The sequence below is a fragment of the Suncus etruscus genome, chromosome 7 (genome assembly GCF_024139225.1).
Source record: "Suncus etruscus isolate mSunEtr1 chromosome 7, mSunEtr1.pri.cur, whole genome shotgun sequence".
Lineage (NCBI taxonomy): Eukaryota > Metazoa > Chordata > Mammalia > Eulipotyphla > Soricidae > Suncus > Suncus etruscus.
The window spans coordinates 78,867,012-78,885,486 of NC_064854.1; the positions used below are offsets into that span (position 1 = coordinate 78,867,012).

At 37.9% G+C, this 18,475-nt stretch overlaps 1 protein-coding gene across 1 annotated transcript in view; it reads right to left on the reverse strand.

The window, feature by feature from the left end:
* PRIM2 (DNA primase subunit 2) overlaps positions 1–18,475 on the reverse strand; it is a 244,655-nt gene that overhangs the window by 59,605 nt on the left and 166,575 nt on the right. The window contains exon 10 of the mRNA XM_049777644.1: positions 15,126–15,311. Within this exon, the coding sequence (XP_049633601.1) occupies positions 15,126–15,311 (186 nt within the window). The remainder of the gene's footprint in view (positions 1–15,125; positions 15,312–18,475) is intronic.

Genomic DNA, 18,475 nt, shown 5'->3' on the forward strand with positions numbered 1-18,475 from the left:
GAGTTAAGGAACTTAGCTTTGTATCTTACTGACCCCGGTTTAAATCCTGGATACCACAGCATTGTCTAAAGCACTGCCAGGGCAGAACATCTGCCTAGCACAGATCTAGGATTTCGATCTGAGCATCACAGGGCAAGGTCTCAAAAACAAAAATGACATAAAATTTCTTGATAAAAATCACACATATTCTGTGCTAACTGCTCTATACCATTCTGACAGAAATTGTAGCAAGATCTTAATGAATCCACACCAAATCAACGAAGTATAAATAGATATATGAATAGATGCAGTTAATCTACATATGTGTAATTACTGTATATACTTAATAAGTAAAGTCAAATGTCAAGTGATTTTCCCCAGTTTGTATAGATAGTTTGTATATAGTAGAATCAGGTCTAAAATCAGCCTGATTCCAATTAAGTACTTTATATTAGTTCTTAGTTCTTTTTAACCTTCTAGCCTTTTTCATACCATGAACACAGGTTAAATACAAGAAGCTACTTACAGAGAAATTGGAGAGCTACTACAACAGGTACTGTGTTTGCCTTGCAAGACCTTAGCACTGCATATAGTCCCCCAAGCACCTCCAAGGGTGATCCCATACCCCTGAGTACTACCAGGTATGCTACCAAAAACAACTAAAAGGAACTACAGATGAAGACAATGAACTTTGTGCTTCAGGTTCAGTCGAGCTTATTATATACCTGTTCATGGTATCAGTGTGTGACTATATTAAAATTTTGTTAGAGGACCAAAGAGATAACTCAGAAGACTGAGCACTTTTCATATAAAAGGCCACAAGTTTGATCCCCAAAAATACAGTGTCTCCGAAAGCAATGGAAGTCACTCTGTGAGCAGAGACTGGATTATCCCGAGGATCAAGTATGGTCCTAAAACCACACACACATACACACACATACACACAGTAGCAGTATATGAGTTGATAAACGGTGCTATACATATTTCATCAGATACTGCAAGGAATACACTAACACTAAATTCAATCCCTGATATCACATGATCCTCCAAATATCACCAGGCATATTCCTGGTAGCACCCATGAACTACTAGATATAATCCTGGTGGAGCTCAGAACTGCTGGGTCTGTTAGCCTAGAATTGAAGGGTACAAAAACTAAGCCAAGTATCACCAGCAGCAATCTATATTCCCGCGGCATTGCTTGGGGGTAACCCTTTCTGATTAAAAGAAATCATCATCTCTTATTATTAAGGATTATGCAATCAAAGTAATGAGACATCCTTTCATAATGGTAAGTAATAAATAAATAAAAGCTATTATCTCAAAGACAAGAAACAAGTATTGAGTATAACATGGAAAGAAAGGAACCCTGCACTGTTAGAGAAAACATAAATTGAAGTGGCTATCATGGAACAAAGGGAAATCTGTAAAAAATAAATTAAAAAATAGTAATTTTATACATTACAGTTATCCCACTTAGTATTATTTCAAATAAAACTTAAATAACAATGAAATATATGTATAAAATAACTTTAACAAGTTATTATTCACAATATCCACAAAATACCTCTGAAAGAACCTCTTGTCACTTATATTTACTGTCACTTTATATTTAGTATGTCACTTATATTTGCTATGTCTATAGGAAATGGAATACTAACTACTCTGCAATAAAAAAAATCACTGTAGGGATTGGAGCGATGGCACAGCAGTAGGACATTTGCCTTGCACACCGCGGTTCGATCCCCTGGCATCCAATATGGTCCCCATATGCAATTTCTGAGTGCATAGCCAGGAGTAAGCCCTGAGCGTCACTGGGTGTGGCCCAAAAATAAAATTAAAAAGTCACTGTTATATTCAACATGAATAGACAGAAAAGTACTACAATGATTGAAGTTAAGTCAGATAAAGAAATAAAAACATGATATTGCTCAGATGTAGGGAAAAAACTAATGAAGCAAAGCATGTATTTTATACTATAAGGACAAAACTGCTAAAAGAGGAAAGACAACAAAAGGTAGATAAACTGATAAAAAGTGAAGGATCTGGGGCCTGGAGAGATAGCACAGAAGCATTTGCCTTGCAAGCAGCCGATCCAGGACCAAAGATGGTTGTTTGAATCCCAGTATCCCATATGGTCCCTTGTGCCTGCCAGGAGCTATTTCTGAGCAGACAGCCAGGAGTAACCCCTGAGCACCGCCGGGTGTGGCCCAAAAAACCAAAAAACCAAAAAAAAAAAAAAAAACCAAAAAAAAAAAAAAAAAAAAAAAGAAAGAAAGTGAAGGATCTGTGGTAACTATGTACACCTGTGTGATATAGTCTATACCTGAAACTTTTGTGACATTATAATCTTCTATTTTTTGTTTTCGGTTTTGGTTTTTGGGTCATACCCAGCAGAGTTCAGGGGTTACTCCTGGCTATCTGCTCAGAAATAGCTCCTGGCAGGCACGGGGGACATTATGGGATGCTGGGATTCGAACCAACCACCTTAGGTCCTGGGTCGGCTGCTTGCAAGGCAAACGCCGCTATGCTATCTTTCTGGCCCCATAATCTTCTATTTTTAAAAATAAATGTAACAGTGGTTCATAGATAAATCCCATGCATAAATTTTACCGGGAAGCTGTTAGATAAACCACAGACTTTGAATTTAGACAACTGACATTTCTAATAAACCCAGCAGTTATATTGAAACTGATGTTGAGAGAAGCACCAGCACACCTTCCAAAAAAAGAGCTACTGGCCAAATATTTAATAATTTGATAGTCGCCCCTGGGACAGACTGGGTGAGCTTGGGCCTGCCACCTGGACCTTTGGGTAACCTAGAGCAGCCTACCCCCCTGAGCCCTGGAGTGGACCTGGGACTCCCCAAGGGTTGAGGGCAGCTACCGGTGGGTTTGGCTGCAGGAATTTCTTCTGCTGAAGCTCAGAGGGGGCGGAGCTCCATTGACTCCAAATTAGGGGAGGGAGGACAGAGAGCTAGGCTCAACAGTTCCCGCAACATTTGTGGCCAGTAGCAGAACTGCACCGGCTGACAGGAATAAGGAGAAGGAAATTGACCAGACCCACTGAAGGAAGGCTGACTTCCAGGTAGCAGAAGGGGGTGGGGGGCGAAGGAGTTAGGTTCAACAGTGCCCTCCACCATTGTGGTCAGGAAAGGACCTGCACTAGCTGACAACAAAAGGGAAAAGCAACGGATCAGGCCACATAAAGAGCACAGGAGGAGCCAAACCTCAGCGAGCTCACCCAACAACCACCTCTAGAACCACGCTCAGGGAGAGGACCCATCCCCACGCCACAGGGGACCAAAGCAGGCTGAATTTAGAAGGCACAGCACTTCAAACCACACCAATAAATGCAAAGAAATATGGGTAAATCAAGGAGAACCCTAACATCTGGAGATACAGAGACAAACCCTAGCAGTTTCCAAGTCCACCAAAATGTACAGATACACGGGAAGGAGACCTAAAAGCAGCCATGAGGAAGGAAATGCAAGAATTGATAAAAAGAAATGAAAGAAACGCTAGCTACCGAGTATAAAAATCTATGGATGAACAAATCAGCCAAATTAAAGAAGAAATGTTAAAGAACATGAGAGATTCCATACAAAAAGAATTGAAGGAATTAAAAGACAAAGTAACAAGCCTTGCGAGCAGAAACACAGAGTTGGAGAAGCACATTGAAGAACTAAAGGAAAACTGCAAACAAAAAAATGAACAAGAAACTAACAAAGAAATAAAAGGCAAAGCACGGGAAGGAAAAGTCCAGTATCTAATAAACAAAGACAAAAGAAACAATCTAAGAATTGCCGGTATACCGGAAGGGGAGGAAGTAGGGAAAGGGGAAGAACAAGTACTCAGGGAAATAATAGCAGAGAACTTTCCCACCCTCTGGAAAGAAACTTCAATGCTAATCCAGGAAGTGAAGAGAGTCCCTAATAAAATAGACCCTAATAAACCAACACCAAAACATATAGTAATCCAATTGGCAAAAAAACAAAAAGAGGAACTCCTTAAAGCAATAAGGGAGAAAAAAAAACCTCACGTACAAAGGAAGGGACATAAGAATCAAACCATATCTCCCATTTGAAATAATTCAAGCAAGAAGACAGTGGAATGACATATTTAAACAACTAAATGAAAGAAAATTCCAACCCAGGGTCCAATACCCAGCAAAACTATTATTCATATGGGAGGGCAGACTAAAAACATTCTCAAACAAGAACAAACTTGAATTATTTGTGCAAACAAAGCCGATTCTAAACAATCTACTCAGAGATGAATTACACAATCTAAACCTCAATTGTAACAACAACTACCCTACACAACACAACTGCACAACAGTAATCTCTGTCAATAATCTCCTTAAATGTCAACGGACTAAACTCTCCAATTAAAAGACACATAGTAGAGAACTGGATTAGGAACAATAAACTCCAAGGGTGGAGAAACCACATATCTCTTAGGCCAAGTGAATTCCTTTTCAAATGACCCCAATATTTACTGTGCCAGTGCAGGAGGGAAAAAAAAAAAAAAAAGCACAAAACATTTTTTATATCTTCATTTATTATTATTATTTTTAATTTTTATTTACCTATCTACTTTTTGTCAATTTCTTTGTTTTGGTGTGGTTATTGAAGTTGTTCTCCCCATTTATACTTGTTTTTTTTCTCTTCTTTTCTTTCTTTATGTGTTCTGCCATGTTTCTTATCTCAAGACCATGTTTTTTTTTGTTTGTTTGTTTGTTTTTTCTTGTGGTGCTTATCGTTATTGTTGTAGTCCTCCTCACTGGATATTTGACACTTCTTTTTGTACTGGTAGGGTGTTTCACCTTCTTTTTCTCCTTCGTCTCTCAAACCAATGATGAGAGCCTCTAGAAGGATTTCTCCCATTTTTGGTGCATTAGACTTTTACCCCAATTTATTACTTTTCTCTTCTTCAAACAAAACCACATAACTTGAACTAGCTAGTCCTGCCTCCCAGTTAGAGGGGGAAATAAGGGAGGCACCAAGACCAAACAGGTGCAAGACGACTAAGTAGTAAGCTAGGTACAGAGGGGACCACATATTCTAGTAGCCCCGGGGGTGAGGGAGAAGGATATGGGAGGTAGGACAAAAACGGAGGTGTAGGGAGGACAAATCGGTGTTGGGAATCCCCGATTTTATGTAAATATGTACCTAAAATATTATTGTCAACAATATGTAAGCCACTATGATCAAAATAACAATTATATTATTAATTAAAAATAATTTGATAGTCGATTTTTAAGGAGGTAATTCATGATACCAATGGATGCTGGGACAAAAGATATGTTTTTTATATAAATAGTGTTAAATGTTTCTTAACTTGATTATAACAGCATGTAGTAACATTAAGTACACTATCATCAGGGACAGAAATTTGAGCTAGATGAACTGTGATTTATGTTGCACTTAATATCCAACACAGCTAGGTGTAAGCAATTAAACACAAGAACACTATAAGCAATCTGGCTAAGAGGACACATTGGTGTCAATTTATTGGAAGGATTATCTAGTTTAATTTAATTCAAAAATAGCAAGTGGCTGAGTGATTTAATATTCAATGTTCAGGTAAGAGCCTGTTTTAGTAATATGTCTTTCCGTGTGTAAATAAAAATGGATTCATTTTATCTATACAGCGAGAGCATTTTTCTCAGCCTGTAAATTATAATTAAGGAAAAATTGTATAATATCTAAGTCATTAAATCTAATTTCTATAAATATAAGTGCACTTATTTCTAAAATTTAATAAATGATTTTAGGAATAAGACATTCAAACATTTGTCTATATCTTGTAAAATCATTCACAAACATCCTATTTGATAGCCTAATATCCAAAACCTCCTCTGAAAGGAAAAAGTTTAAAAACTTTTATGTTGTTCTGTTTGATTTTGTTTCGTGTCACAACTGCAATGCTCAGGGCTTACTCCTGGTTCTATACTTAGAAATACTCCTGGTATCAAGTTTGGAAGTCTGTCTGGCATCATTTGCATGCAAGGAAATTGCCTTATCCACTATGTAATCTATTTATCCAGACCCCAAAATAGATTTAACAGCCACAAGGTGTCAAGAAACAGGCAGAAAGACAGACAGCAGGAGGGCCCTCTGTGTGATGCAGAGGACCAAATCATGGAGAAAAAACTGAGGAAATTGAAAAAGTTCCCCCAAAACAAAATGCCAGCACAGATGGTTCCACTACTGTATTCTTTCAAACCTTTAAGAAAAAAATCTACTACAAATTCTTTTCAGGCTCTTGTAGAAAACTGACGATGGTTCAAATCCCGACATCCCATATGGTCCCCCGAGCCTGCCAGGAGCAATTTCTGAGCATAGAGCCAGGAGTAACCCCTGAGCATTGCTGGTTGTTATCCAAAAATCAAAAAAAAAAAAAAAAAAAAAGATAGCTTTAATGTGAAAATCTTGATGGTACTAGGTTGTGAATATCTGAAAGAAAGGAATCAACAGAACTGGTTTAAAGCTCTTTAATAAGTACCATAAGAAAAATTTGATTCTGTTAGGTGCAAGAATATCTGGCATATTGATTCCAAATTGACAGCAGAGAATTTAAAACTTCATTCCAAGAGCTTTAGTGCTGGGTTCTAGGCTATTAACTTGGGAAACTGGTCTTTATTCAGGAGAGGCTGGAGCAATAACCAACAAAGACTCCAAGCTGGGTGCACGTTGCAGTCTTTGGCAGCAAACCACCCTTAGAGGATGAATGGAGAAGAAGTTAGAAAACGGAGTGCAGATGAGAGTTTTATGCAAGAAAGTTTGAAACAACAAAGCAATGTGCACGAGGTTTGAGGGTTGAGTTAAAACAAATATGTATGGTAAAACTATATTGTTAGTAGTATATCTCTAAATTAGAAATGACCTAATGTTTTGTGTAGAGGATTCTATAGTAAAGGAGCTTAGATTCTACAGACTCATGTTACAGTGCTCTTATAAAAATTGTATCTTTAGAAATTACAGGGAATCAAGGTTTCACAAATGGGATTTTAAATTGGGATATAAATTGTATGCATAATGGTTGTTCTGTGTGTTCTGTATATTGAGAAACATTGCTTTTTCTCTTTTCTTGGCACCTTTGGTATTTTTTAATGCTCCATGGCATTATGTTGATTTGCATAAATACTGGCAGGATGCTTCCCTCTCTGTAGTTGGGATCACTCCTCATGCAAACAGGAAATGTTAAAATTCAGCTAGGGGACCCCAGAGCCCTCTTTCAGGAGAATAGAGTTAAAAGGGGTTGAGGCTATGTAACAAGCAGGTACCTTAAGCACTTGGCTGAAGTGACCAGGAGGCCATCGAGGTGGAATGGCCTGGAAAAAAATTAGGAGGTCTCTAGGAGTTTCTGAATCTGGCCACTCTGGGTTCTGTTCTCAGCCTCAAGAAAATTTCCAGAGGTCAGGATCTTTCCCAATCCTGAAGAAGGGTGGGGCAGGCAACTTCTAAGAAAATCCTAACAGAGGGTGAGATGTCCAATGCCAGTCTTCAGATCATCGTGCTGAATTGATCATTTCATCTTTACATCAGCCAAGCCTGTGTGACCGTGACATGACAGGTGCCTTTATTGGTGAACAACCAACTCTGTCCTTCACTGATCCTCAGAAATTCTCTGTAAATAATGGGGTGCGCCAGATGAAGATTTCTCCAGTATTGCTGTATTTATGCAAAGGGACAAACCAAAATTATTCAAATATCTGCAAGATTCAAGGTGAAGATAAAGAGAAAAACATTTTTTTGTAGCTGTCTAAATTATGCATTTAGTGGGCCTAACTTAAAGCCCACTTCTTTTGGGTAACCTATGTGGAAATGTTCTTACTAGTTGTATGTGACCAGATCACAAAGAATTAAAAGCTGTAAATGCAATCATTAGTTTGACTAAAATAACTCAGAGCTGTTTTTATTGATAATGCTTTGGTTTCTGTTGTTTAACTTTTGTGTTATTATTATAGATAACAACGACAGAGCTGTACCATTTACTGTTCCAGGGCCTGATTCAGTTAGGTAATAATCCCCTGTCTAATTGATCTGATCCTTTTCAGGTGTTGAGACTACAGAAATGAACTGCACATTTAGCATAACATGAGAGTTCACCCCTATTTAGAGAGACTACAGTCCCTTGCCAGCCTGAAGAAGTTGCAGAAAATTGACCTTCAGCCACACTCCTTTTTAATGACTTCTAAGGTGGTGAAATCTCTAGGGAAAATAGGGAGCAGAATGGTTATCAGGAAAAGCTTCCAGGTAAATAAGGAAAATGATGGGCCACAGGAATTCAATGAGCTAAATTGACAATTAGAAACTACCCTATGCCTATCTATAACAGAGGTGGTGCAAGTAGCAAGAATTAAGCAAACACTGACATTTAACAAGGATGGGTGGTATAAGGAAAGGAGCAAAAATTATGGCTTTCCTTGGTAATGTTAAGGGTAAGTTAATGATCTCTGTCTGACCCAGTGCAGGAAAGGCAACTGGAGTTTAGGGCTCTATGTTATTCTCTCTACTCCAACAGATGTTTAAGTTGCAGGATTAAAGAGGAAGCAGGAACCTCCTTTTCTACCTGGTAGAATCACAGCCTGAATAAGAAGGAAACTGCAGATCCAGCTGACTCAGCTCACAGGACCAGAAAAAAAGGCAGATAGTCCTGGTGTTCCTGTGGCAATGACTGCAGGATGACTAGCAAGAATGACACCCTCTTACCCAGACTGGATGGGGGGAGGTTGTGGGTCTAACTGTCACCCTGGGGATTCCTCCCCTAAACTTTGACTTGGCGTAATTTGGGGTTTCTGGATATACTCTACAAAATCAGCTCCTACTGAGGTGTAAATGTTAAAAAGGTGGATACCAAACAACCCATAGGTTTGGGTTCTAGGGAAAGGATTTTCTCTGCTGCATGTGTTAGAGTAGCCATCTGGCAGCACAGAGGGAGCTGGACCCTGAAGCTAAGGCTGGAGGTCTCAGGCAGAGTTTTGAGAGTGCTGTCAACCTGAGCTGTTTATCCCAAATATCAATAAGGCCTTTAAGAGAATGTACCCAGACTAACTCTAGTAGGGAGCATCAGTTAAGGCAGATAAGGAGGGAGACAGCAACTTAATTGCCTTAAGATTCCAGTATATGTCCCATAACCCTATACCTCTTCTTGCCCCAATAACTAGAGGGGAAGAGGCACTCAGGACCATAATAATGAGGGCAGTGGACCAGACAACAGACTGGCTGCTCCTGGACTGAGAGGAGGACCACCCTGCAGGGAATACCAGGTTTGGGCATGTGCCTCTTACCCAACCCTGGAAGAGCCACCAAGGTCCCCTCCCCTTACCTAGATTATTGCAACGAGACTGCAGAAGCCATGGGGAAATAATCGCCATCAAGGCTAAATGGAACATGGCTTTGTGAGTATCAAGGAACTGAGCCCATGTACCTCTACCACTGTTTTTGCACACCCAGATTATTTTTTCATCATCAGTCATCTCCTACCCCAGGTGTCATACCTGGCAGGAGAGGGTGGGTGAGAACAAGATAAACTCTCCATCAAGTGGATGCTGATCAGGAAGTTAGTTGAAATTGCTTTCCAGAGCAGGTGGGGACTAAACCTAGGCTCTGGGGGTATAATGTATCTATGCTAACAAGTCAGAAGTCAGCCGTAAGACACTGCAGCAGGTGAAGTCTAATTTGCAGGAGTGAAAAAAAGCAATGGAAAGTTTCTGCCACCTGGTATAAACAGTGGTTCAATATCACCCTGGAAAACCTCCCTAATTAAGATGCTTGTCCCAGTCTGTGTCCATAACTAGGGACAAGGATGAGGAACCTCAAGGAAAGTCAAAGATTTCACTCAGGTCCAAAGAAGAAGAAGAAATGTAGGGACCTGAATTCTGAACAAGGAGGAACACCATTTTGTAAAGGCCACATGGCTGACTTCTTCTCAGGTTCTGAGCAGGGGGAGATGCCTTTTTGTAAGGACTACATGGTGTAAGCCACATGTTAGGTCTTCACAAGCCTATTTCCATAGACCCCAACCCAAGCTACCTGGCCATACAAGGTTGCCTATCAGGGAAGGACAAGGGAGCAGTAGGAAGGTACCCCTAGACAAGAGCCAATCATTTTAAGGATCACCAGAAAGCTGGACCCTCCCTATAACGCTTCCCTATATAATCTTCCTCATGACCTTGGGAGGGGGTCATCTCCTTCGGGGGGATGACTGTGGCTGGCCAGGCTGGGGGATCTTGTTGGCAGACGGATTAAAGTGTTAAATTTTATTCCAGTTGTGTGGTCTCTTCCTTCTACTGAAACCCTACAAGATAAATTTTCTTTACACACGTAGAGGCACTGCCCTAGAGCAATCAATTCCTAAAAGAAATGAGTGAGCTTCTGAATCTTAAATTGCTTCTATTAAAACAGTATTACCTTTAAAAATGTTTTAAGAATAGGTCTTTATAACAAGAACACAAAAATTGCTTAACCTTAATGAAAATTTCTAGGAATATGGAAGTTTTTTTACCTATAAACAAATGGCAACTATAAAAACTAAAAGTTTTAGATTATATTATAGCAGAAAACACAATTTTCTCCAACATTAATTATAACTTTAGAAATGTATTCAGGCCAGAGAGAATAAAGTTGGTAGAGCACTTGCCTTGCTCATGATCAACCCATGTTTGATCCTGGGATCAGCCCTACCTGCTGTGTACCCCAGGTGTGATCTCCCTCTAATAAATAAAGCAACATAAAATTTAAAAATAGAAACATATTTAAAAGACTTTTTTGGTTTTGGGGCCACATGTAGCAGCAGTCAGGGATTTTTCCTGGCTCAGAAATCACTCCTGGCAGTTTCAGGGGGACCATTTGGGATGCCGAGGATCATACCCGGTTCTGTCTCAAGTCGGCTGCATGCAAGGCAAACACCCTATTGCTGTGCCATCGTTCCAGCCCCTAAAAGATATTCAAAATCCTAAATTGATGCTTGTAGAAATAGGATAGGAAAAATTTTAGAAAGAGACTGATTAGGCATAGAATTTAGTGAAGATACAGGAGAGAAATATTTCCCACTAGATAATGTAAATAACTTATGAATGTAGTAGTGGCAAAGTTGTATTTCAAGAGAGCTAGAGGTATTAATTTCTACTCTATTGCTTCAAAGATAGTACTTTTTACACATAGGCATAAAGCAAATTATCTTTTAAAAAATTACAATGAGAGGGGCTGGAGAGATAGCATGGATGGTAAGGCGTTTGCCTTACATGCAGAAGGTCGATAGTTCAAATCCCAGCATCCCATATGGTCCCCTGAGCCTGCCAGAAGCAATTTCTGAGCATAGAGCCAGGAGTAACCCCTGAGCGCTGCCAGGTGTGACCCCCCCAAAACAAAACAAAACAAAACAAATTACAATGAGGACTTGAGAATTAGAGAAAGATACTAGACATGTAAATCTGAAAAACAATAGAAAAGGAGAAGTATAGTTAAACCTGCTTTATCACCATAACATTTCCCCTGCAATGTCAGGAAATAAATTATTCAACAGAAAATATGTTCCAAAGCATTCTTTTAACAGAGTCCTGAGGCACATTCCATGGTTGTTTTCTAGAAACAATATTCAGTCAGGAATTTTCTGTATCATTTAAATATTTTTAATTGTATATATCATTAGCAAAGACTGAATTATTAAACTTAAAACATTTTAATAAACTAAGATACTGAAACTTGAGAAGATATCATTGAGAAAAATGTGGAGATTTAATTACAAATAGAGACTACAACTAACTACTGAAGAACGTGGTAATGATGGTAAGTTCTTAGTCTATAATCTTTTGGTCAAAGTGATATTTTTCTGTAGTCAATAATAAACTAATGAAAACACAGAACTGCTATATATTATCTAGAAAGGTAAAATTATTTATTGATTTTCATTTACAGTAACTGAATACAATTATTTCTATACTGCAAAATAAAAAAAACACAAGAAAAATTGAAAATAACTAAACAACAACGACACTGACACATAGGGTATCTCACACATAGGGTATTCTCACTGGGTTTAATCTAAAAAGTTTTCTCTCAGATTCCTCTGTCCTCTCAATTTATCACACTAACCAAGCTAATATGATTGTTTAATTACTGAAAACTATTCTCTTAAATTTCATATATATTTATCTGCTGTGATAGTTAATTCAATGTGTCAATTTGACAGGGTGCCAGACACTTGGCAAACTATCATTCTGAATGTGTCAATGAATGTTTCTAGATAAGAAGACATTAGAATTAGTAGACTCAGTAAAGCAGGTTTCTTGCCCCATGTTGGAAGGAAATACAGAAGGTCTAAACTGAATTAAAAACTGAACTACCCATGCTATCGGAAACTTTCCTTCTGTCTGACAGCCCTAAGCTGTGATGTGTGATATATAATATTCTTTCCTGACTCAAACTGAAATATTGCCTCCTTCTGGCCTTCTGTCTACCAGCATACAGGTTTGCAGCTATCACTGAGTACGCTGACTGCATGTAGATCTTGGGACCTGTTAGATCCCTTAAATCACACCCTTCACACACCATTCCTCCTTGTTTTTATACACTTACATATTCTATTCATTCTCTAAAGAACTCAAATATACCTGCCTACTTAACAGAACAAAATTTTAACAAAATTAAAGATATAATAAAATACATGGTGACAACAATTAATATTACAATAATATATAATTGAAAGTTGCAAAGAAAGTAGATCTTAAAAGTTCTCAAAACAAGAAAAAAAGTGGTGATATTAAGTGCCCTAAATATGGTAATAATTATGCAATTTACACAACTAAGAAATTGTCACAGTTAACATCTGAAATTAAAATGACGTATCAATTAAATCTCAGTTAAAAGGCTCTTAATAAAAGTATATAAGCATTTAAAAGGAACAATAAATAAGATGTCAATAACAGCAAGATTCTCACTTGAAGAGTAATTTAAGTTCCCATCATTTCACAGCATCCACCAAAATGCTAAAACTGTCTAGACTCTTTAGCAGGTAGTTTTATTCCTGGCAAATATACACAGAAGATATAATCAGTATTTACAGTCAAAATTTATGTGCTCAGGATAATGGTTGCAGTAATATTTATATGAGTCAAACAAACATGATCCAACTGCCAATAATATGAAAATGATAAAACATACCACTTTAAAAGGATGTGTTGTCATACAATTGACATTTTCTAAAATTACCAACAACATGGGAAGTGATCATAATTAAGGTCAATTATTAAAATGACCTCAGGAGTAACCTGAGGGTGTGGCCCAAAACCCAAAAATAAACTAAATAAAATGTGAGAAAAACATAATATCTAGGGGCCGGAGAGATAGCACGGAGGTAAGTCGTTTGCCTTGCGTGCAGAAGCTCAGTGGTTCAAATCCCAGCATCCTATATGGTCCCTTGAGCCTGCCAGGAGCAATTTCTGAGCACAGAGCCAGGAGTAACGCCTGAGCGCTGCCAGGTGTGACCCAAAAACCAAAAACAAACAAACAAAAACCCCCAAAACATAATATCTAGCATTCTTTCTCTTTTGGGGGGTGGGAGGTGGGTTATACCCAGTGACACTCAGGTTACTCCTGACTCTAGCAGGCTCAAGAGACCAAATGGGATGCCAGGAGTCAACCACCATCCGTCTTTGGTTGGCCAGGTGGAAGGTAAACACCCTACCACTGTGCTATCTCTCCAGCCCCATATGTCTAATTTCTTATATAAAATGTTATTTATAATTTTTTAAAAAATAAAGCTCTAAAATTTCATTTACAAACACCAATTAAATAAAAAATTCAAGATCTTCTGAAGATTACTAATGATGACAGTGTTTACAATAAGTATGCACAATCTGTATTATCTGACAAAAATTTAAAATATGAATTTCCTTCCCAAAATTCATAAAATGATGTCCTAATTTCCAAAGTATTTGGAAATGTAGCATTTGAAAGGTTTTTTTGTTTTTGTCTTTGTTTTTGGGCCACACCCGTTTGACACTCAGGGGTTACTCCTGGCTATGCACTCAGAAATCGCTCCTGGCTTGGGGGAACCATATGGGATGTAGGGGGATCGAACCGTGGTCAGTCCTACACTAGCGCTTGCAAGGCAGACACCTTACCTCTTGCGCCACCTTCCCGGCCCAGCATTTAAAAAGTTAAATGAAACAGGTCGGGGACTGTACTCTAAGATAAACATAAAGTGAAAAGTGAATACCAGAAGAAAAGACCAACTAAGAAAAGGAAGAAAAGTGAATACCAGAGGAAAAGACCAACACAGAGAAAATGTGGATCTAGAAGTTAAGGAAAGGAGCTTAAAAAACAAAACAAAAACAGTCCAATCTGCTAACATCTAAATCTTGAATCTCTATCCCCTAAAATAAGAGAAAATAAATTTCTGTTTAAATATATGATCTGTGGCATTTTGTCAAGGCAACCCTATACAAATTAATATAAGATATAATGAAACATCATTATAAAACTTAAAAGGTATTATTGTGTTATAGTCTATCTTTCCTAGGAAGAAGAAAACCATAAAATGTACAATATAAAATTATATCATAGCAAAGTGCCTTGAGATGCAAGGAACAAGAAAATTTTATATTTCCAAAAGAAAATATTTCATTATTCAAGAGAAATAAAAATTAAAATACTAAAGTTAGATTTTTATAGTAATTTCAGGTTTACAGTAATCTACATCTGCAAAACATACTAGAAAACAATATAAATTGCTTTTTTTACCTAATTTATTGTTCAGTTTCTAGCTAAAATGACATCAGAATCTTAGAGCATGCATGTATAGAATCTGTGTGTATGTGTATTCTTACAAAAATATAACACAAAGTAATTTCAGTTTTCTGATTACTACACATAAAAGAAAGCTCTTAAATAAACTCTTCCCTCATGATTAACTCTTTGCACTTAAATTGCTGTTTTAATCCTCCCTAAATCTACAGTTGAACATGTATCACAATAATTTTCTTTTTATATTAGTTTGTTTCTTTTTACCTTTTAAACAAAATTGCATACTAAATATCTATGTTTACCTACATTTTGAAGAAATACACACAAAAAAAGACAGGTTATTATTCAGTTCAGAAAAAATTTTAATTATGCTCTGGCTTTTCAAAATTACCTTATCTGGATCCATCTTTCCTCTGGTAAATTCTTGCTTCCAGAATTGCAATGCTTGCTCCAATGTTAAACCTATGCCCTTCAAGAAGAGACCATATTGCATTCTGCCACCATGACGGAGATGGTGGTTTTCCCGCAAGGCTTTATGTAACTGGCGCATGCAAGGTGGAAAGGATTTGGCAGAAAGCTACAAAAAAACAGAGATTTTAGTTATGTAAAAAATTTTGCTGCAAATTCAAGAAATCTGGAAATTCAGACTAATAAAAACCACAAATTTTATATTACTGTGACATTAGATTAACTATTAGTCTTTCCTTTAGTGTTAATAAATAAATCAATGCTCAATTTCTTTTTAAATTTCATTTTTGTTTGTCTGGGGGCCACACCTGATGGCACTTAATGGTTACTCCTGGCTCTGTGCTCAGAAATCGCTCCTGGTAGGCTCAGGGGCCATAGGGAATGCAGGAAATCGAACCAGGGTTCGTCTGAGGTTGGCCACATGCAAGGCAAACACCCTACTGCTGTGCTATCACTCCAGCCCCAATGCTCGATTTTAATTTAATTTTTCACTTATTTATATTGCTATTCCTATTACTTCCTCTAAGAATGTATGAAATGCTCAAATACGTCTCTATCCATATATACTGGCAATAGCAAACACCTGGAAAAGAAGGTCTTGCTTTTGCTCGACCTTTCTGTTTAGTGACCATCATTTTTGCTCTATCCTTTCACATTAATTTGGAAAATTTTCCTTCCTAATCCCTTTCACTCAAATCTGTATGCTCACTTCTACTTCATTCCTCAAAACAAAATATCAATGAATAGAATGAACAGAATGAATAGAATATGAACTTTCAAAAACCCTTGAACATCTTTAATTAGCTACATTTTAATTATATATGAGAATAAGTAGTTATTGGGCATTTTGGTAAACAAGTAAAGGAATGAAACCTAAATTGTTCTATTAATATGATAAAGGGAGAGAAAAATGAGATAATTATTATGATCAATTATATATATTAAATCCATATAAGTTATATCAGTATTCCTCAACTTTTTAAAGAACAGGCCAATTTAACCTGTTTCTTGACTGTGGTTCCCCTGTCCCACCAGTTGAAGCAGTTACCTGGCCAGTCTTGAGTGGCGAACTCCCTTTTTCGTGATTTTCACTTGTGGCCCTTTTGAAATATACTAGGGGCCACAGTGGATGAGAAACATAAAGTCAATAATATTTCAATAAAAACATAAATCGCAGAAACTGAGGCAGACAAAAAGATCGGCAGCAGGGATCTCATTGACTCAGAAGCATCATTTTAACCCAAAGTCAGTGCATCAAAGAAAAGAAAAACACCAGGACACAGGATGAGGGAGGGATTTTTCAGCCACCCTAGCTGTGCTCCTACAAGCAACACAGTCCCTAGTAACTAACATAGACATGATGACCAGCACTGATCAGTGTGAAATGAAGAAAAGAGCACATTTGAGGTAGCAGCAATTTTGTTTGTTTGTTTTTGGACCATACCCAGCAGCTCTCAGGGGTTACCCCTGGCTCTGTGCTCATAAGTCGTCCCTAGCAAGCTCGGGGACCTTATGAATGCCAGAAATATAACCCAGGTCCATCCTGAGTCGGGCGCAAGCAAGGAAAACGCCCTACCACTGTGCTATTTCTCTGGTCCCTATGGTGCTTATTTGTATTGTATGTTGACTACCTCCTTCAAATACGGTTCATGAAGCTAGAAATATTTTGTTTTATTCACCTCTAACGCACACAAATCTCACTAGCACATAAATGTAATACTTCTATGCCCTTTCACATAGTAGACAACCAAGTTCACATTTGCTTATATACAGAAATACTATGACAGAAACAGAGATAGAATTAATGTTAATATAATACAAATAAAAACAAGTCACATGACAGGAAGTGTCTAAAGAAGTAAATGTTTGAAAAACATAAAATATCCTTAAAAATAAATTTCAAATTAAAGAAGACAATATTCTGCAGAAGGTAGACATAACAGTGCTAATTCTAGGCATTTTAGTTGCAAGTATTTATTGTAAACAGGAAGTTGACCTATTCCTTGTGGTTTCAAAAAACACATGGGGGGCTGGAGTGATAGCATAGCATGTAGGGTGTTAGCCTTGAACACGGTAAAACAAATCTTGATCCTTGGCATCACATATAGTCCTGAGTCTACCAGGCTTGACTTCTGAGCCCAGAACTAGGAGTAATACCTGAAGGCTGCTGGGTGTGGCCCAAAACCAAACAAACAAAAAATGCACACACATGGGGATTTACTTCTCATCTTACTTAATGTTTGTTTTTGAGTATTAAAACCATAGTAAGATTTTACTACTGTAAATACGTAGTTGTTTAAACAAAGGCGAGTTTAATTGCCTTTTGAATAAAGCACAAATTAAACTATGAATTTAAGTCAATATTCCCTTTCTTAGGATAAAACAGACTTTCATACTTGTATAGGTCTATTCAAATTCTCTCCTCAAATTTTTCTTAACTTTCTTCACTCTTACAAAATTCATGTTTGTAGGATTTACCTATTTCAAGTAAATTTTAAAATGTATCACCATTATTATCAGAATTATTCATAATATTAATTCTTTAACTTATATAACTTAAGAAAAATATTTTTGGAAAATGCTTTTATTTTGTCAATTATTAATTTGCTATTTCATGGAATTACAGGAATTTAATTCTATTCAGATATGTGTGTAGGTGGCACAACCTCCAAAATAAAATAAAAGAGGGAAAAAAAGAGAGCTATCCCAAAAATGAAAAGAGAAGGAAATGAGGGAAAGAGGGGGAAGGGAAGGGAAGGGAAGGGAAGGGAAGGGGAGGGGAGGGGAGGGGAGGGGAGGGGAGGGGAGGGGAGGGAGGGAGGGAGGGAGGGAGGGAGGGAGGAAGGAAGGAAGGAGGGAAGGCAGGCAGGCAGGCAGGGAGGGAAGGAAGGAAGGAAGGAAGGAAGGAAGGAAGGAAGGAAGGAAGGAAGGAAGGAAGGAAGGAAGGAAGGAAGGAAGGAAGGAAGGAGGGAAGGCAGGCAGGCAGGCAGGGAGGGAAGGAAGGAAGGAAGGCAGGGAGGGAATGAGGGAAGGAGGGAGGGAGGAATAAAAATGAGGGAGGAAGGGGAAAAAAGCAAGGGAGGGTGGGGTAGGGAGGGATATTCAAAGTAATAACAATGGAAGATTTTGTCTAAAGAACTAAGCTTACAATGGAGAGAGCTTGAGGAACAGTGGTTCTTAAATACTGGTAGAGGGAGGTGGACTCTGGTGATAAGAGAGATGCTGGAATGATGTATCCATGAAAAGCATGAATAACAATATTGTAAATGCCAG